General features: G+C 44.5%; 1 protein-coding gene across 1 annotated transcript in view; it reads right to left on the bottom strand.

Moving 5' to 3' along the window:
* Positions 1–21,537, bottom strand: part of SHISA6 (shisa family member 6) — a 295,836-nt gene that overhangs the window by 154,260 nt on the left and 120,039 nt on the right. Inside the window, exon 3 of the mRNA XM_084764705.1 lies at positions 5,646–5,741. Coding sequence (XP_084620831.1) covers positions 5,646–5,741 — 96 coding nt within the window. The remainder of the gene's footprint in view (positions 1–5,645; positions 5,742–21,537) is intronic.

Below are 21,537 nucleotides of genomic sequence, written 5' to 3'. Positions count from 1 at the left end.
CTAATAACTTATATAGAAGACAAGCTCCAGCATACCATGGCTGTGGTTCACATAGTTGTATTCTGAGAACATCAGTCCTCTGTCCCACTTCTAGGCTGCCCTTGAAATGCAGACAACTGTTTGTAGAAAGGCCATCCTCTCCTGTCCACAGGCCCCAGTGATTTGATGTAGTCCCATAGCTAGGCTGTTGTAACATGGCAGGGGACAAGGGAGGTGAATGCCAAGGCTGGCTTTCTTATGGACAAAGGAGATTCCCAACTTAGATGACCAGTCAGCATTAAGATCAGTGCTAGGCAGACAGGACACTGGCCATTAACCTCTTCGTGAAGCCAAGGCTCATTGATAAAGAAAGCATGAACACAGTTCTAGCTAAGGATCTGAAAGCAGGAGGCTAGCAGGCTTACTGGGTGTTCAAGACAGCCTTGGGGAAAACAGAAGAGCTGGATGTTCTCATCTCTCCCAAAGAGACTTGGAGGACAACAGTGTGTAATAGGCTTTGTGTCAGGCTCCTTTCTGCCTAGTAGGAAAAATGGTGGAGACTGTAGAATAACCAACTCATCACTCCAAAGTTGGCACAACCTTCTCTCATACTTCTCTACTGGAGACCATGGGGGGATCTAGTGGTACTCAAGTTTTTCTGCTTTTTAAAGAAGATACCTGTACTCAGAGGACAGAAATGACATTTCCTAAAGCAGGGAGCCTTTGCACTACATCCTGATGCTTATCCTTTGCCCTCCACTACCTCTTATTTCCAACAGAATAGTCAACAAGCCTGGCCCAGTTAACTACATGGGCCAAGGATGGCAGGCCTACCAGTAAACATTATCCAGGGACGTGTGTGTCCTACAACTTAGAATGGAAATTAAGTTTCAACAGCACCATTAATCAAGGCAGTGGGCGATAGAGTTCAGCTGAGATGTCACACAAAGATATAAAGCAATAGGTTACTTCAATCCAATCCTTTCTCGGAATGACTTGATCCAAAGAAGGACAATATCCATTTCCTTCACCAGCTTGTAACCTGACTTCCTCAAGTAGGTGCTTTGAAGACAAACAGGATTGTGCTAACCCATAGTTGGACTTTGGGTAGCTCAGGAAATGTGTATAAGAAACTATGATCCTCACTCATATTGTCTTCCATAGTTGAATTGCTACTGGCACTACTCTGGCTTCAGGACAGAACTCTGAGGCAGATGGAGGTGACTGACAGCATCTTTTCAGTTTCCTACAGGGTAGTAGGTACTCTTGTTAACAGGCCTATATCACGTGAAAAGCTTTGCGGAGTAGCCACCATTAAGAAAAAAAAATGAATGAGCTTGCAAACAGAAGAACCCAACTTAGACTCTCAAAGGTATTATGGTGGGTTTTGTTTGTCTGATATATTTTGGTTTTATTTGAAAAGTAGATATGTCAAGAGATGGATCCATGAAACGAGGGCAGCATTCTCCATTAGTTTAGGTCCATCTTTGGTTATAATCCATCAATTTTAACAATCACACACCATGTGAGTTTGGCACAATCACAATAGAACAGTACCATAAGGTTATCAGATGCTTTCCTAACCATAGGAATTGGGGAAAGCCCTGTGTCTTCTCCAGGACCATGTAAAATACCCTTGAAAAACTCTGGACACCCCAAGCCAATGACTGATTCTTCATATCCAGCCATTACTCAACAGTGAATCAGCATGAATTATACAAGTAAGTTGCCCTGTGTACACAGACCAGACAACAAAGCAAGATGTGGTGTAGGGTCATGATGCCTTTGGTTGTGAACCCAAGAGCTCCTCCTGCTCTGTGCCCACGGGACTTACACTCCTTCTTCATAGAAAACTACATTATGGAATGGTCCTATATAGTACCAGCTTTACATAGGCCATTTTCAGGCAAGCTGGTTGAGCCTTCTCTTTCTTGCTGTTCATCCTGCCTCACTGTTGCCATGGAGACTGAGACGCCTTCTGAGCTTTGTGCTTTATCTGGAGTCCAGCCTTCAAATACCTTAGTACAGTTCAACCCACTCACTCCCCTGGCTCCTGAGACTGAAAGTATCTGAGCTGGATTCTTTCAGTCAAATGACCCAGGAGTCTCCTTGTCACAATCTATTGGTGCCCTGAGAGTTCATGCTCAGATGATAATGTGTAATTGACAACCTATGGTTCCATGGAGACCCGTGCATGCACATCTCTTATTTCTAGAAGAGAATATCTGATTTCAATCCTTACGGAAAAACACAGCATTTGGCCAATGCACAGGTGGGAGATGTCAGCATGGCCCCAGGGTGGTGTGGGTTGAGCCAGTGAGTGGGCCTGGTGAAGAAGGGCTGCAGGGAGACAACATTGAGCTTGGGCACAGAAGAGCATGCTTAGCAGGGTGCTCTCATTTGATGTAGTGTCTGGGTGTCGAAGTGGGTCTCTGAAAGAAGACTTAGTGTCTCTTCTTCCTCCAGCAACCAAATAGAAAGCACAGTAGTTCCTTGGCGCTGGTCATCCCCCAAAGCTATGGATAGATAGAGATAGAAAGCCTCGTGCCTCTGTTTTCTTCCTCTCTAAAAAAAAACAAAAAATGCAGCAAAGGCTGGCTCCACAGCAGTGTGTCGCACTGTGCTGTCTTCCTAAATGTCCCACCTGTACTGCATTATCCCCTTTTCAGCTCACAGACCTTCTATTCGCCTTCACTCTTATTCTAGGTAGGCCATTTGCCCATAATCACTGTTGGCTAAAATCTATGCATTTTATTAATTTTAAAACCAAATCCTGGCTTCATTCCCTTCTCCGGGAGTCAGAGACAAATCGGGTGTTACTTGTGCACTCTCTGGAATACCCATAGCCCTACCACAGCTCTTGCTCAGATCTGGGGCGTAAACTGCCAGTGGGACACATGGCAGCTTCCTTTGTTGCCGAGGCTACTAACTCAGCATAAGGGCTGTGGGTTTTCCAGTTTGGAAACCCCATCATCTTTCTTAGCTGTGGGGAGCCATGCTAAATTCTGCCATGTTAGAAATCCCGTGCTTAGGCTATAGGCTGTGACCTTTGAGTTGCTGACCCTTGCTGAAGGAGGTCTTGTGTTCTAGGCTATCTATGGACTACCCATCCAGAGAAGTAAAGAAGTTCTTACAGGGAGCTACCCAGAGGATTAAGGAAGTTCTTACAGGGAGCTATTCAGGCGATTGTATTCTTGCCAGCGGGGGTGGGGGTGGGGGTGGGGGGTTAGGGAGAGTGGGATTAGAATTGATCCTATTGACCTTGCTATATAAAGTCTGCATTAAAGAGAGTCTTGATCCGAAATCTCCAGACTTGACTCAATTTTCTCAAGTCTCTGTCCCCACTTTCAATCTGCACCCCCTCTTTCAGGTGAACTCTGGTTCGATTTGTCCCTCGGGCCGGGATACTTAGCACTTGCTTTCTTCTTTTGTTAGCTGCCTCAGACCCCACGATGTGTCTTGCTAGATGTCAAGATCGATAGCCAGCCTCTTCTCTGGCAAGTATGCCTTAGACAAGATGATCTACTCAGAGACACCCCCCATGGGGTCTAGAAAGATCTTTACTGGGCAGAAGCTCTGATATTCTCACTCTGTCTCCATCTCACAGGTCACCTTGGAGCAATCCCAACACCTCCCACAGCCTTGTAGCTCTTCTCCCCTGCTTCACAGGATCATACACACTTCCCTTCCATTTCTAATGCACAAGAGAGCTTCTAATTCAAGCCTCTCCCTGCCTGGGGTGCAGGACTCTGTCCACCTCACTGCAGCATCCGTGCCTGGCAGGAGGAACCCCCTCCCACAGTACTCTATGACTCTTCTCTGCTGCCATTCTTATTACTTTACTGTCGGGACCCGACTTTGTCTGCTTGCCCAGTGCAGATCGAACGACATAAGGATACATTGTATTTTGCCTCCTATTTGCCTCCCTGTTCAATATAAAGAGCTCACCGTTTGATGTCATGGCTTGAAGCCACCTTCAAGGAATTAGGGTAAGGGCGGGAACCCACAGTGTTGAGAAGTCTTGGTAAGTTGCTGCATTCTGTCTGAAAAACGTATTCGGAACTCCACTCCATGAGGTATATATAGTAAAAAGCCAGGCTCAAAAAAAAAAAAAAAAAAAAAAAAAAAAATCGTATCCAATGTCCTGGCCCTCCTGGTAATTCTTGTCTCTGCATAGCTATCTCCTAACCTAAAAAGAGCTAGCATGCATATCCTATCAGATATTATGAAAATCTTGGTCTAGATAACCAGCACATCTGGTCATAAAAGGCATATGGTTTGTGTCTTTTTCTTCTTTGCTTCAACCACTCCGGGAATACCCAGCCAACATATGCAACCACTCAAATAGGCCACAGAGAGAGTGTTAAGGGGGAGAGACAGAAGCTTCCTACCAATATACTGCCATGTAAGTATGCCATCTCGGAATTATATCTGGTAACGCTGGTCAACACTTTAGGTGACCCAGCCCTGCCTAACATGATGACTGAAAACTCACAAGAGACTCTCCCAATTCAGGAGTTCCCAAATTCCCAACCCACAGAAACCGTGAGAGATGCTAAATGTTTGTTTTGCTTTAAAATGTTGAGGTGAAACCTTCAGTATTGTTACTGATGTAGTGGCTGGTAACTCTGGGTTTGAGTTGATTCAAGCGTCTCTAGCGTAGTTCTGTTCTGTGTTTAACTGTGTAGCCCATCCCCCACTCTGTAACAGCTGGTTTCATTTCGACTCTGCAACTCTAAATAGCCACAAATGCCACCTGTATCCTCAATAAACTTTATTAGACACAAATAGACAACAGAAAATACATACACAGATACAGTTATCTTTTTCTCTATAGGATAAACACACATCACAGGGAATTTAAAAAGTAGGAGCACAGAACGTTAAGAAAATAATGTAAGGTCCTTGTTCACTCACACTTGGAACAGACATATTTCAAAGGAGGACAGAAATGGAACATCCCAACAACAGGGTTCACATTTGGTCTATAACAGCACACAGGTGTTGGGAAGGTAATCAAAGGAGTCAGGAATCCAGTGACAGAATGCTCACAACACTACTAGGACTATTTAAACAAAAGACAGGATCGGGGAGGATTCCATACCCCTGCGCAGATGCTCTGCAAGCTGTCAGCTAGGTCGTAAAGCAGCTTGGCAGAAACGCTAGCTTAGTTTTCATCTTGCAGCTTGAAGGTCTGAGTCACCTCTACCTTTGTGCCCACATCACAGAGTGTTACAGCAACACACCAAGGATGTCGGACCTGTTCACATACACGCTGGCAGTACAGAACATTGACATTGGGTATAAGATAGGACTTTAGAAAGGGAAAGGAATAACAGCCAGAGGCAAACACACACTTTACAAGTACTGCATCCATTGGTAGCATTTCCCACCATGCTGCCTGTGGTCCCTTCCCATGGGAAGCCACCAGTACTTGTGTCCCCATCATGTACAGAGTGGGATAGATGTGTGTTGGAGGTCTGTTACCCCCTAAAGTCATAAATGTGACCACGTGGTCATCTCTGTGCCCAGGACATGCTGCCATGGAATCATCCCACTTATTTCTGATCCTGTGTAAGCCTCAGGACTCCACACCATCTTCACATTTCAGACTGGGGTTCCCTAGGCAACCTCTGTATTTTAATAAAAAATTGTTTCCACTGTACCCTTCGTGTGTCCTCTTCCTAACGTGACAAATCCAGATGAGATGAAGTTATGGAGATCTGGTCCTCCACTTCGGTAAGCATCCTTCCCATAATGCCCTGCAAGAAGATGGGCAGAATTACCTGACGCATCCATGACAGCAACACAGAAGACAATCACAGCTCCATCTTGCCCAACAATGATTCTGTGCTGATGCTCAAACCAGCAGCTAAGCCACAAGGTCAAAGAAAATATCATATATATTATAATAAATATAATATATACACACATATATTACTCAGAATATATTGCTCTCTATATACACATATGTTATACATACACAGCTTATGTGTGTATATATATATATATATATATTGCTATGTGACAAATGCTATGTTGAAAGTGAAGAAAGAAAGGGAGACACATGGTTTGACCATGGCATTTCTGAGTGACCACTAAATACACGAGAATGTTGCTTGACAGATGCTCCTCAACTTATAGTAGAGTGCCACCCTGATCAATCCACAGCAAGTTAAAAAGCATCTAAAAGTTGGAAATGCTTGCTGAACTTGTAGCTTGGCAACACAGCACGACAGTGCCAGCTGTTTCCCCTGTGGTGCAGAGTGGCTGCTATTGTTCACAGCTCAGCATCACCAGAAAAAACCACACCACATCTTGGAAGCTCAAGAAGAGATCCTAAATCCCAAATGTAAAGAGCAGAACTACTGGATGCATACAGCTCTTGTAGCATCACAAAGCCCAACAATTCAGACGCTAATACAACTTAAGCGAGGATTTCTGTACTTGTCCTACCAACCTTTCTTAATATTAGCAAGTGTGGAGGAAATGACATATTAAATGTGATGACAGGACTATAAAATTTCAAGTGAGTGCATTAAAAAAAAAAAAAGGAAAAAGTTGAAATCAAATGCACAGATAGAGGCTGGAAAGATGGCTTTGGGTTAAGAGCGCCTGTTTGCACCCACACAACTGACAACATCCTGAGGGTCCAACACCTTCTCCAGGCCTCTGTGGCCACTGTATGCGTGTGGTGTACAGGCACACAAGCAAGCAGAATAACCACAGATGTAAAAAAAAAAAAAATAAATACATAAACAGTGAGTAAAATCTTCAGAAGGCATTTTAAAAACGGGAGATCCGCAGATCTTAGCAGCTGCCTCGGGGAGATGGATGGGGAGCCTGTGGGTTACTTAGGCCTCCTTTCAACTTTTCTGTCCTGCCCAAGTTCTCATCCACCATAGGTAGCTGATTTTCCTTTGTTCCCTTGTATCTTTGTTTTCCTCCCTCGCAGAGCACGGAGGAACAGACCTGACGGAAGAAGCCTCTATCTCTCCGTGTGTATCTGTGAGACATACTCAACCCGCGGGACAACAGACTAGCAAGTCCAGAGAAGCCCAGCAAGAGCTGAGTTGGCAGGCAGAAAGGTGGCTATAAAACACTGACAACGTCTTTCTGTTTCCCTTTCTCGACTTGCAGCAATAAAACTATATCCGCTAACTGGCAAGATATAGACCTCTTCATATGCACTGAGGTAGGGAAAAGACAAGGGCAGGCTAAGGACCATGAGAGAAGAAATGTAGAGCGAAAGTAGTAAATATTCCACTTCTGACATTCAAATAGGAATCTGTGATGTGCATGAAACTCGGGCATTGTAAACACCGAGGAATTACCTCTACCCAGTACCACCCTCACTACGTACACACAAGTATGAGGGAAAGTCACTATGCATCCGTTCTGCCACAGGGTGCACTACAAATTGAACTTGGGATGTATAAAGTTAAAGTGCTTCTGAAAGGAAGATGTTAAATATGATAGCAACAATTATAAAATCTCAAGCCAGTGCTTAAAAAAAAAAAAAAACAGAGAAAAGATAACTGAGATAAAACACACAAGTATCTTGTCAGCCGGAAACAAATTATTTCTGTTTTTAACTATTATTTTGTAAGGTCCTCTTCTATAGTGAACACACAATTATCTAGTATAAATACAAAAATAAATATCTAGGAAAAAATCTATCCAATGCTAACAAAACAAAATTAGTTTTTCTTAGCAAGACATATCCTGGAGACCTCATCACAGGGTAACTTGGAAATCATGTGGAACTCTGAAAAGTCCAGATGCTCAGACGTGCTCTTAGTCAGAGTCCAGTGGAGCAGAGGGTTTTTTTTTCCTTTTTTTATTAATTTATTCTTGTTACATCTCAATGGTTATCCCATCCCTTGTGTCCTCTCATTCTTCCCTCCCTCCCATTTTCCCCTTATTCCCCTCCCCTATGACTGTTCCTGAGGGGGATTACCTCCCCCTGTATATGCTCATAGGGTATCAAGTCTCTTCTTGGTAACCTGCTGTCCTAGCAGAGGTATCTTAAGCACGCTCCTTTGGCTTCTAGTGAACAGCCGGTGCTAAGAACCGTGGCCCCAGCACAAGTGGAGGATTTATGTTTTTCTGACCATAAGACTCACTGTTATTCCCCAAAAGGGGGGTGCAATTAGGGTGCGCCGTATGGTCCTTTTGCTGTTTTTATTGTTTTTTCTTGTTTTACTGTTCTACGAACTGGGTGCCTGTTATGGTCAGGTGCATCTTATAGTCCGAAAAAAAAATTACGTTATTTATATTTCCCATGGAAAGTGAATTCTGTCCGCAGGTCCTTCCTTCTTGTCCCAGCTCCCAAACTCAAGCGCGCATCAGAACACAAGATACATTTTAAACAGACTGACTCAGCGGAGACGAGACAGGAATCATGAGTTTGCTGTTCTATCAGAGTCCCTGGGTCAGGGATAACAAAATCCTCAGAACCCTGCCACTGGAGCCCCTTGACTCAGAAACACATTACATCATTCACTCTTCAGTTTCTCACAGTGGACGTTCTTGTTGGAAAACCGTGCCAACAATTGACACCACCACGGCATTGTCAGCTCTGGACTGAAGGCATCTGCCTAAACCCCAAACTATGTGACGGCTGCTGGCAGCTGGAGAAATCATCTCTCTCCAGAGGAGAAGGGATGCACGGAGAAGGTGCATCCTACCAACCACGGGCGCATCAGCATCCCGTCCTCCATAACAATCACAGTTGTTCCCTTATTCCATCATAGAAGGGAAGACACCATCCGGAGCCCTCATCAATCCGGACCTCATTAATTCAGAACCTGTGATGCATCCTGCTGGATTGGGGCTGCTTTATTTTTGTGCTCCTTATAAATAAAAATTTTGATAAACAAATCAATACTAAGGACGGTGGAACATAAAACAGAGCCTGTGCTGTTTACAAATCATTCTTACCTGTCAGATGAACAAGGTCTCTCGGGACTAAGCATTACTCTAGTGCTCTGGGGCTCTGCTTGCCTGAAAGAGAACTGAAGTTTCTGGACCACTTACTGCAGGCCAGGCAGAGGGATGGAGGCTCTGTAAGCATGGCTTTTGACATATGATAGATAGCATTTTATACTATTTTTATAGTTTAAAGAATTTTTTTTGCATATACTACTTTCTTAACATTTTAGTCAATACTGCTTGCAAGCCATTTATTATGTTTATTATCTTAATATCACCTCAGGCGGGTGTAGTGGCGCACACCTTTAATCACAGCACTCGGGAGGCAGAGGCAAGCAGATCACTTGAGTTCAAAGCCAGCCTGATCTACAAAGTGAGTCTAGGACAGCCGAGGCTACACACAGAAACCCTGTCTCGAATATATATATATATATATATTCCAATTTTATTGGTGGAAAAACTGGGGCCAACAGGCAAAAAGCTGAGAGACACCGATGGACGACTATGCTTATATTAGTCCTCTGATTGTAAATACTACTCTTATTCCATTATGGATACTTGGGTTTGCCAACACCTCATAAAAATCAAAGTTCTGAGAACTGCTTAGGAGTGCGTCTTCAATCCCACCCAGGTCTGGACCCTTCCAGGCCAAAAGTCTTTCTGCATCCCTCACTCCAGTGGCCTGAGAAGCAAAGCTGTGAACTCCTCTCTGACAAATAGTGGAAATGTAAGGAGGAAAATTCTAGGCGGTAACATCCAAGTACATGGAAATTAATTCTGAGTGGGAGCAAAAAAAGCAAATGGTGCTGATAGGTAATGAGGCAGGGCCAGAAGCATTGTACAGGTTGAGAGAATTCTGGGGTCAACTCAGTTTGCAGAATCTGGAGTTAAACAAATTGAAAGACTGTGTGAAAACCAATTCTACAGATTCCTTCCTTGTCCTTCTTAAAACAAGGACTCAGCCGGGGTGTGGTGGCATAGGCCTTTAATCTCATCCCTCGGGAGGTAGAGGCAGGCAGATCTCTGTGAGTTCGAGGCCACCCTGGTCTACAGCCAAGGCTACACAGACCTGTCTTGAAAAAACGAACAAACAGAACAAACAAAAACAAACCAGGGTCTCATGATGGAGTCCAGATTGGCCTCAAATGGGAGTAAAGGTATGTACCACCACCCTATCTCCTCTGTGACCTTCAAAGGCATCTCTAAAGACAGTTTTCTGCCTATGAGGTTGAGATGGAAAGCACACTGACCACTGCAGCCATGGCTTGCTCTATGGTCCTCAAACTTGAGCAAGAACCCAACTCCCCAGGAGGGCACAAAGGTCACGGGACCTAGTTCTAGCATCTCTGAGGTGGGAGCCAAGCCCTGTAACTGTATTTTTAACAAGTTCTTGAGTGTGATAATTAGTCCTCAGTATCAACCAGACTGCAGGGGGAATGACTCTAAAGATTGGCGAGGCATCCCTGTGGGTGCGACAGTGAGGATGTGTCCAGAGACAAGGCCCTGACTGTGAGTGATTCCATGCCAGGCATAGGCTGAGCACCTGGAAAGACTAGACATCATAAGAGGAGAGAGTAAGCAGAGCTGCACTGCCCCTGCTTCCTGGCACAGAGCCACACCGTCCTGCCTTACTCATTATGTGCTGAACCCTCTAGACTCAGAGTGAAACCAAACACTTCTTCTTCGAAGTTGCTTCTGCCAGGTCACAGCAACAGGAACAGCATCCAGACACCAGGGGAAACAGATGATGTGCCATGCCTCAAAGCCCACATCTTGTGATCACTATGTTGGGTCCAGTGGCAGGTCAGTGTTCAAGTCAGAGGTCAGAGACAAGTCCAGGATGTAAAAGCCTCTGCGCAAGCAAGGGAAGAAGGGCTGACAAAAAGAGAAGCCCCATGCTGTAGCCAATCAGAAGAGAGGAGACAACGTCGCTCCTGTTCCACAATGGCTCATGGAAAATGATGGACTGAAATGAAGGGTATGAGCAGGTACCGCCAATTTCACAGGATGTCACTCAACCAACCTCTTCTCAATCCTGTAGAAACTGCCATCAAATCTCTGCCTATCTGTCAGCTACCAGAGCCAGGGGGACAAGGGAAGACAGGCCCTCTCTAAACAAACTAGGATTACAGAGAAGCAACCATTAACGTGTCAGGCTGCAGGAGGAAGTAAGCAAGAGCTGTGTGAAGTATGTTGGCAAAGAAGCTCAAGGGTCCCCCATGTCACAGGACAGAGAAACATGCAGTCCACACCAGGAGCAAGGTGGCTCCAGGCTTCAGACACTGCATGCCACCACCTGCTGGATCCAACTGGGTGGAAGAGCATCAAGATGGCATCTCTACCCCAGGCGCTACCAACGCACCCTCATCTGAACAACTGACAGCTCTCTACAAAGTATTAAGTTTGCTTCAGTCTTGGTCTCTACCCAAGCTGTCTTGGCTTCCTGTCAGAATTCCATGCCCTTCCCAAATCTCCTCAGGAGCCACAAGTCAGAGGTAGTCCAAAGGTGAAACTGTTATGAGGCAGGAGGGTATTTGAGCAGAGAGGTCCTAGCCTGGGCTCCTGGAGTTAGGCTGTGCTTCTGGCTCTAAAAGGAAAAGGATAGAAGGACATCTTCCTGTAAAGGAGAGTTGCTGCAAGAAACAGGAGGGGGGAATGGGATAGTATCCAAATGGTCATTTCTATGAGACTCAACATAATTTTGCATTTGTGAAATTGCATCAGCAGCCATGAGACAGAAACAAACCAATGAAGACTGGTTGCCTGCTGCATTCCTGGACAACAGATTGGATGGAGAGGGAAAGTGGTGATGTAGTTTCCAAGGAGAGACGCGTGCTGCGCACTGAGAAGGACAAAGAGATAAACATTGGTAGGACACAGCAGACACTCTAGGGTTTGAAATCCATTTCAAATAAGACTCCCTGAGGAAGGGCAGAAGGGACAGTTCAGAAGCAATAATTAAAAGTTAATTGTTTGTTGTTTTCCTGAGCAGATGGAAGACTTCGGTCTTTAAATCCAGAGGAAAAAAAAATACGTCTTCAACTATCTATTAGAAAGTATCAATATCTAAATACAGACTGATAAATGCCTTTTAATATTAAGAAAGAAGCTCAGTCCAATATAAAATATTAAATCTATAGGAAATGAAGCCACATCTCAGTAATGCTGGGGAGGCTGGAAAGATGGCTTAGTAGTTTAAGAGCATTTACAGAGGATAAGTGTTTGACTCACAGTGCTCACAAACCCCTGCTCTAAGGGATCCATCACCCTCCTCCGGCTTCCACAGGCACCTGTACATACATGCACACATAAACACATACATAGAATGTTTGGTTTTAAAAAGTTTCAGGCCTCACTCCTTTGATCTTGGGACAAACATCTTGGAAGAGGCACACTTTAGCCTAGAACTCACTTGACACCTCGTTTCAAACCCATCCAAGCCAAAGGCAGATGAAAATAGTCGTATTTCCTGGGTTTTTGAGAAGGGTAAATGTGTTAATACACATAATCCACATTACACTGCCTTCAGAACATTACTATTGGGCCTTTTTAAGAACATGTTACTATTTTGAAATAAAGTTATTTTGGTTTCTTTTGCCTACTTCAAAATTCACTGGGAATAATGAAAGAAAAAGAGAATAGTAAAATTACCCAATAATATGCAGTTTTTTGGTTAATAGATAGAATAGTTGTGAAAATATATACCACTACAGATAAATGCATACATACATAAAGATGCATGAGAAATCAACTCAAAGAGGACTAAGAACCTAAACATACAACATCAACCCTAAAAATTGTTAGAATATAGGACAATGCGTATATGATTCTAGAGAAGAAACTATTGAAAAATTTTAATCGAGCTATATCAAAAGCAATCATAAAACTATATATTTAAGGCTAGAAAACACACGGATATTAATACCAAGAGACCCTAAGTATCTTCAACGCAATAAACGAGAAAACAATCAAATAAGAGAAAATGGAACAACAGCAATAACAACAACAAAAAAAAACCAAAAAAACAAAAACAAAAAAACAAACAACAAAACAACAACAACAAAACAAGTAGGCAACTTGCAGAGGAGGAAATCCGACAGGCTACATAAAGTAGTACTCAGTCTCACAAGCAATCAGGACAACTCAGATTAAAACTATAATGAAATAGCATTTCACACGCAGTAGACTGGCAAACGTATAAACGCCCAAGACCTCTGACTCCTGGTGAATGGATAATAGGTAAAGCTGCCTTGGAAAGACCAGTGGCAGTGGCTGACAGTTGGCTATGACTACCATAGAGTCAGTGACTTTGTCTGTCGCTGTCCACCCTAGACCAACCTTCATCAGTTCATGAGCAAGCGTGACGCAACATCGTTTGCACGCAAGACAAACAGGGGCTCTACAACCCAGCCCGGAAAGGAAAGCGATAAGGCATGGTGTCGTCATGGGATGTAACCCTGCAACGGTGCAAAGTGAGCTGTAATGAGTGGAGGTGAACCGACACTCTAAATGTCAACATGGATGATCTCAGCTATCATGCTGAGCGCACAAAACAAACTGAAGAACCACAGGGCAGCATGATAGAGAAGGAGTTTTGAAATATGCAATACTCTTGATATTGTTTGAGGACATGGCCATGCATAATGCTACACAAATATAAAGACATTCAGCAAATCTTTAAGTATACATTTCAAGGCAATAGCTACTTCCGCAGTAGAAACACAAATGTAGTTGAGAAAGGCTGTGGGTACTGATTCTGTGTCCTGTTTCTTACACTGGGAAGCAGGATGGATGTCTGTTTAACCACTAAATAACACTGTTTGGTCCATTGATTTGTTCATTTGTTTGAGATAGGTTCTTGCTTGCTATGCATTCCAGGATGCTTAAATTCATGATCATCCCACACAACGTCCTAAGTGCTCGAATTGAGAGTTATATTACCATGGCCATCTAGAATGGTGCCTTCCCCCCCCCCCCCAGTTCTGTTATTCATGTATATTTTTGTTTTGTTTTGTTTTGTTTTATTCTTTACTTTCAGGGCTGGCAATGGAATATAGGACCTTATACATGCTATCTAAGTGGTCTACCACCAAACTGCATCCCACTAACGTATGAGCTGAGGGTATCACTGCTTCGAGGTGTGGCTGAGGAGAAGGTGTTTATTGTAGCTACGAGGGAGGCTACAGCCAGAGGCATCAGGAAGAGTCCAGAGCAGAGAGAGGGAGCAGTACACCGACGATGGCCAGTAGACTGGGTCACGGGGAGGAGAGGGAGGAAGAGAGCAAGAGAGAGGGACAAGAGAGAAGGGACCAGAGAGAAGCATAGAAGAGAGAAGCATAGATAAAATAGTAGGGTTTTATGGGAATGAGAAGATGTGGGGTAGGGAAGCCCATGAGCTAGAGAAGTTTAGGGGAGGGGGAGGGGTGAGAAGAGCTGGAAGAACGGTGTAACACGCACTTGCTGTGCTGGAAGAGCCTGGAAGTCAGCATGCACTGCGGTGTGCCAACAGGCACCACAGACAGCCTCTCGTCCCGAATTCCTTCTGGACCTGACAACCTCTAGTAAATTTCTTATTTTACGTACTGATAGATGTAATAAGATTATAACTACTGGACATATGATTGGATAAATAACAGATAAAAGGATCAGAGAGACAGATATTGCATGAGTAGATAGTTGGATGATAGAACTATTAGTTTGCTTTGGTTAAACTACTCTCCCTACAGAATTTCACACATTGTAAAAAAAAATTTTTTTTTAGGGGCAAAGACAAAGAAGAGTCTAGTTTTAAGGCACACCCATAAGCACCTGCTGGGACTAGTCCCCCAGCAAGAGTCCAGCCAAACCATGGTTGCACGTGTTTCCTAATCTTCAACCAACCAGCCCTGGAATCCTAAAATTCCCTAAGGAAAGGTTGGCAGAACAGACTGCACAGTTTTCAACATTTTCAGAATTATCCTTACAGACAGCAATGGCACTGAAGGATCCTGGAGCTGCCCTGGTGAAGCTGGTATACAAAAAGAACGAGGAAAGTGAGGATGGAATAAACCCGAGAGCAGCCGCAGGGACTGAGGGAGAGCTCTCCAGCTCTGGAGCCTGCTTGCCATGCAGAGCATGCGCTTAGCACTCACATGGAGTGGGGCTCTGAGCCACTGAGAGACAGCTCGAAGGACACCGAAGGCCAGAGTCTGAGACACACACAAAGTTGAAATTCCTCTGTGCGGGAAAAAAAAAATACGGCCCAGACAAGTGGGACCACATACAAAACCCCAGCGGGAGACTTTATTGCATAGGATAAAGGGCTTGCCCTGGCTCACACACAACTGAATCATATCACTGACACACCAACTACAAAAAGTGTCCATCAACCAGAAATAGACAATTGCTCCTACCCACAGCTGACCCCCCCTGAGAAAACAAGCTAAAACATAAAGTCAAAAGCATATATAAAATCATGGCTAAACTTAACTCTTAAGAAAATGCAAATAAAACTATGATATGCATTTTTTTGTTTGGTTTGGTTTTGATTTTGGTTTTAGTTTTTTGAGACCAATAGTCTCTAGACCGCCCCGGATCTCTTGGAACCACTATATAGACCAGGAGGGCCTTGAACTCACAAAGATCTGTTCGCTTCTGCTTCCCATGTGCTGGGATTGAGGATATGCCCCTTATAATATGCCTTTAAAAAATCTAACCAATTTCACAAACCCTAAGAATCCTATGATACTCAATGATAAGGGACTAACACCCTTGGTATTTTGGGGAACAGTACCTCGTTAGCTGGCCATCCTACTGCTGGGGAATTTCCCCCACTTATTTGCTTTCTAATTGTTCCCCAAGATAAGAAGCAGAGAAAACACCACAGGGTTGATTGCAGAATTTTTGCCAGTGAAGAACAAGCTTGCAAAGGAATGAGGCAGGGCAGTATGTGCTAGCGGTAATGATCTCCAAGGCATGCAAAAAATAGGAAAATGGGGAGAAGAAAGAGGAAGAGGAAGAAGAGGTAGAGGAGGCTGTTACAGCGAGGCACGAAACAATGACTGAGCATGGTTCCTTTTATATAGAGAATAATTGAAAGTTATACAAAGAGAAGATCTGCAGGCCCAGTGCAAGTAAGATGTTTTATGCAAGCAACATGTTTTTCTGGCAATAAACTTGCTTACAACATTCATTCCTTTGGGAGAGGGTTTGGGATGAAAGGAAAGCGATGTTTAACTTTGTTTTTTTTTTCTTTCTTTCTTTCTTTCTTTCTTTTTTTTTTTTTTTTTTTTTTTACTTACTTACTGTTTGAATTTTTAAACACGTGCATGTGCTCTGCTTACTATTCACAGTATTTATAGAGTATCAGGGAACAGGGAAGAGGGCTTAGGCTCAGTATTTTCCCCTCTTCTGTAACAATAAAAAATTAAAAAAAAAATAATTCTATACAAGGTATTTTATGACAGAAGGCGGCCCAGGAAGCCAGCCATTTTCCCTTGCGTAAATGACAGATACTGACACCCACCTCACAGGAAGGTGGTGAGGATTTAAGGCAAGGAGGTACATCAAGGGCTTCAGAGGATGCTGCACTCTAATCGTCCCTCCAGAAACGGCCGCCTCTCTCCTAGTAAGCCCACTCTTTCCTCTCTCCATGCAGAGAGAGCTCCTCTCACTCTGCATGAGCCCCAAGCTGACCTTGGATGAGAAAGAGGCCCAGTCAGAAAGAGATTGAGACGGCCACCCCACCCCACCCCACCCCACCCCACCCCACCCCGCCCCACCCCACCCCCACACAGCTTCAGCATCCAGCCTGAGGGCTCTTTGACCTGGTGGAGCCCTGGAGCTGCTTCCATTTCCCATGATGCTCAGTTTAGCTCTGTAAGGGAGGGGCTGGGCACCCGGAGACTGAGCATCCTCAGGTAGTCACTTTCTGACACACAAACCAGGTGGTTTCCAAGGTAGTTCTTAGAAAGTAAACTGAAGGAGACTGCTCTGTTCGCTGTGGGTAATACTAACTTAAAACTCCAACAAGTAACTACTGAAAATGCCCTATTTATTATGCAATAGTTCTGGTGCTTGCTCACAGAAACCTGGGGTGACCTTGTACTTCAGCGTCCATGAAGAAGCACCTGTACTGTAAAAACAACAACAGCAACAACAACACCCTCCATCTGAGGCTTTCCTTCTGCCAAGGCTGTAGTAGCTGTCTTGGAAGACAACAACAACCAGGACCAGATACCAGTCTGTGCACCTCCATGCCTATGAGTATCCACAGCTATGAGGACTCTGGGTAATCAACCATAGACTGCAGGACACACTCAGGGACAGAAGAGGAACTGTGTAAGCCCAGAGCAGGGGGCATTCTCAAGGTCACAGAAAGTCTTGCACTCAACCTTATCAAGATAGAACCATCCTATGGTGCAGTCCTAGGACTATATCATCAGATAGAGAAGAATAAAGAAGCCAGATGGGGTGGGGTATGGGCCAAGATGCTAAAACCCAGCTTCGTCACCACCCAACAGGGGAGCAGCCTCCAGGAAGTAACTCATATACTTATAGTCCAGATAAATGCTTGCCAGACACAAGTTTTATTGGTATAGATTTTTTTATTTTCAAACAAAGCCAAAATAAAAACATAACTATGGTTTCTAGAGCCATCTCAGGATGTCACAAAAAAGCGGGGGGGGGGGGGGGGAACGACATGGTCAAGGGCAAATTTTAAGTCAACTTCATCCACTGCAACAAGAGATTCTACCAACGTCTCTTGAATATTATATATTCTTAGGGATACATTTTGTGTGTTTGGTGGGGGGAGGGGAAATTAATATATTACACAGCCTATCGAGGTGCAGTACCACAATCTCAATTATTGAACAGATTAAGGCAAGAGGACTTATAAGTTCAAGGCCAGCTTGGGCTATAGAGCAAGTTCAAAGTCAGCACAGGCAACTTGGTAGCACTGTGCCATTGGAGATATAGATCACTCTCGCATAGTAAAGGCCCTGTGTTCAATCTATAGCATCAGGGAATGATAAGAAGAGAAAAGAAAAGAGTGTGTGTGTGTGTGTGTGTGTGTGTGTGTGTGTGTGTGTGTGTGTGTGTATGAAAATATGTGCTATGAAATTAAAATTTTCAAAGCCATACCTTCGTATATCCTAACTATCGGCCAAGGAGAAAAGTGAGAGTGCCCTTTGGAGGGTGCAATATCAATCTTCAGAAATGTGAGGAGGTCTAGACACTTTATCTAGTTCCTGCCTTGAAGGCAGAATCAGAGGACTCTGAGGAGGCTAAACTATACCTAGAGTTGTGTCTGAGGTCACCTTTTCTAGGCTCTATATTGATGGATGTGGAAACCGATGTTGGGAGGGGGTTGGCAGCCCAAAGTCACGGATATTTGACTGCTGGCCTCTGCCTTCTCATGCCAACAATCTTTCCTATGTCCCTACATAGCCTACAGCCTGCCCTGTCAGGGAGGAAATGACACTAAAGCTCATTTTTACTCCAGGGGACCCCAGTGCACCATTTATTTTCTCTTCAGTAAGGTTGGCTGCGATCCCCTTGGAAGGCAGCCCAGCCAAACCAAATCCCTGTCTTTGACTCCAATCAGATTCTCAGAGCTGTCTCATTGTCTTAAGCAGGACTCTAGCCAAGAGCAGTCCTAAAGAGGACCAGCAGAGGAGGCGGCTGATGCGGGAGCTCTCTGCAGGGAGAACAGCACTTTCTTTAACTGCTCCAAATAACTTGCAAGGTCATGGAGGTTAGGGTAGACCTCAGAGTCCGACTAAGAACGGAGTGAACTGAGGAGCTTTTCTTGTCATCACCTGCTAATGCGCACCTTCCTAGTCCCAGGGAAAGGAAGAGCTGTTTTCATCTGTTTCTACAGAAACCACTGTGCTTCCTACAAGTGCAGCCAAATTAATGGGGCTTAGTGAAGGGATCCCGAGAAACTGCCACCACTTTTTACAGTTCAGGCCACATGCCATGATGCTAAGGCAGAAACCACCCTCTGATTGTCTACAGGAAAATCTTACTGTTCATCCGTTTTGAACACGAGAAAACAGCCTTGGAAAGGTTAGAAAATTATCAAAGTCAGAATGGCCACACAGTGATGTAGGGTGGCAGCTCATACCTGTGCCCCGGGCTCTCCACACTGAGGGCTCTTGTCATTTACCATGGTTCTGGGGAAGCCAAGCTTGAGGTGCCAACTAACTCCAAACGGAACAGAAGAACACAGGCTTCCAACAAATCAGTCTGTCTCTGTGCAAAGCGGCCTTGCTTTCCGAGGCTCAGTCATTCTCCTTGGTGAATGGGAATATGCCTCCCTCTTAAGCATGTGATGAGGACTCAGGTGAGCGCACCCATGAATGTAATACTCAGAATAGTTATTCACGAAAGATGAGTATGGTCCCAACTACCACAGGAAGAATGTTCATCAAGGATGCTGAGCATTCCAAAATGCTCCAGGGAGAAACATAAGCATATCCTCTAGGTGCAAGCTTTCACAGCATCCCAGGGAACTCTTGCTTCTACCTCAACTTCTGTGAGAATGCAAAGGCTCATGCTGGCAGTATTTCTGTCCCTCCCTGGTTTAAGGAACTCACTGAAATACACATGGAAATGATTTGGAAAAGAGAGACTAGGAAAACGCTGAATCCTTGTTCATCTCTCATCTCAAAGGCAAGGCTGTGTCTCACCTGCCTGCTCTAGTACCATGTGGTCTTGAGTCCTTTATGCATGAGATGCTCTGTAGATTGGACCATCGTTCTGGGGACAGATCGCTGTTCAGAAGTGACCAGAGTCTGACACTGTATGATCTGCATCATGTCCTTGTGTGGGGCATCTATCTTGACACCCTAGTTCCTTGTGGGGGGAGAGGGAATGGGTCATATGAGAGTCTTGGGGTTCAATTCAAGAGGGCCTTATGTGGCCCACTGCTGTACGAAGTACCCCACCTCTTCTGAAATACTTAGTAGAGACTATCCTGATGTGGACATAACAGAGTAGAAATAATTGGGAACAATTTAGGAACTAAAGCTTTTCTAGAGTCAAGCTCCTGGGAGAGACTAATTTGAGTTATGGAATATTAGACTCACAGCACTTTTCTGCCCTTGTCCTGCTGAGTGGCAATGGTCAATGCTGATAACCGCCTGGGCCCACACATCATTCCATCACACTCTCCCAGCAGAAACACCAGTGACAACGCGACAACGCCCTACCAGCTGCACTGAGGAGCCAGGGGACTTCTGGCCACGTATTGATCTCATCTGTAAAGGAAGGTGAGTTATACAACTTAATCACATGTTGTGGCGACTAAATTAATCAACCCATATAAAGTATTTAAGACACTAACCAGACATGTTAACTCAATGTAACTGAATGTCATTGTCACTCAACTTTAAGCAAGTCAGTCTGGCAGGGAAAAATGATCCCCAGTGCTAAGGACTGTCATATGACACGTGGGATGGTCCTATTTGCGGGGGTTGGGGGAGCTTGTTACACTGACCATCTGGATTAAAATCTCAGCTCCATTTTTTTATTGGTTGTGTGCCTTGAGACAGATTACTTAAATTTCTATTTTATCTATCAGCCATACAATCAATAAAATGATAAAAATAGTAGACTTTTCCTCATTGAACTGAAATAATTTAATGAGTAGATACACAAAAAGGATGGAGATATGCAAAATGTTCCTGGAGCTGTGAAGTCCTGTGGTTTTGTTGTTGTTTTTTAATCAACTCTGTGTCTTCCTGGCATCTCCCAGAGATACAAACCACAAGTCAAAGCTCTCACCACACACACAGTTCTCAGACTTCTGGGGCAGTGTATCCTGGTGTGCTGACTAGTTTCATGTCAACCTGACACAAGTTAGAGTCAGTGGAGAGGAAGGAGCCTCTTCTTTGATTTGAGAAAATTGAGACAAATGTGTTCATAAGACTGGGCTATAGGCAAGCTCATGGAGCATGTCCTTAATTAGTGTTTGACGAGGGAAGGTCCGGACCACTGTGGATGGGGTTGCACCTGGGTCCTTGGTTCTATAAGAAAGCTGTCTGGGCAAGCCATGTGGAGCAAGCTAGTAGGCAGCACCCGCCTCCTGGCCCCCATCAGCGCTTGTCTTCAGGTTCCGGCCCTGTCTGAACTCCTGTCCTGACTGTCTTCAGTGATATGAAGTGTAAGTGAAGTAAACCCTTTGCTCCTCAAGTTGCCTTTAGTCATGGTGTTTTATCACAGCAGCAGTAACCCTAACCAGGTTCCTGAGGCCTCCAGCACTTTCTGTGCCCTTCAGCCTTATGACCTTGCCTTATACACCTTGCAGGAGTCTGAGTGAGAAGGAAGGAGGTTTTATTTACAGGGTGTTTGTATTCATCCCTTCTCTTTGCCTTTTCTGCTTTTTCGGTCAGTAGACGGGCCTTGTTCCCGTCACAGCCTAGCATCCATCTCCTGTTGTCTTCTGAGGCCTGAGCTCAGAGTTATCACCCCCTCCCCCTCTCAGAGCATCCATTTCTCCCCTCCATGAACTCAGTCACAGAGGAACTCATCCACAGGCTTACAGCCTTAAATGCAATTCCCCTGCACCCTGTGGCCCCTCCCCAGCTACTGTTTCATTTATCTGCCACCATCCATAGTGCAATCTGTCAAATACCATCC

Source organism: Acomys minous, assembly GCF_964271855.1.
Source record: "Acomys minous genome assembly, chromosome: 16".
Classification (NCBI taxonomy): Eukaryota; Metazoa; Chordata; class Mammalia; order Rodentia; family Muridae; genus Acomys; species Acomys minous.
This window is presented reverse-complemented; position numbering and strand designations above follow the sequence as displayed.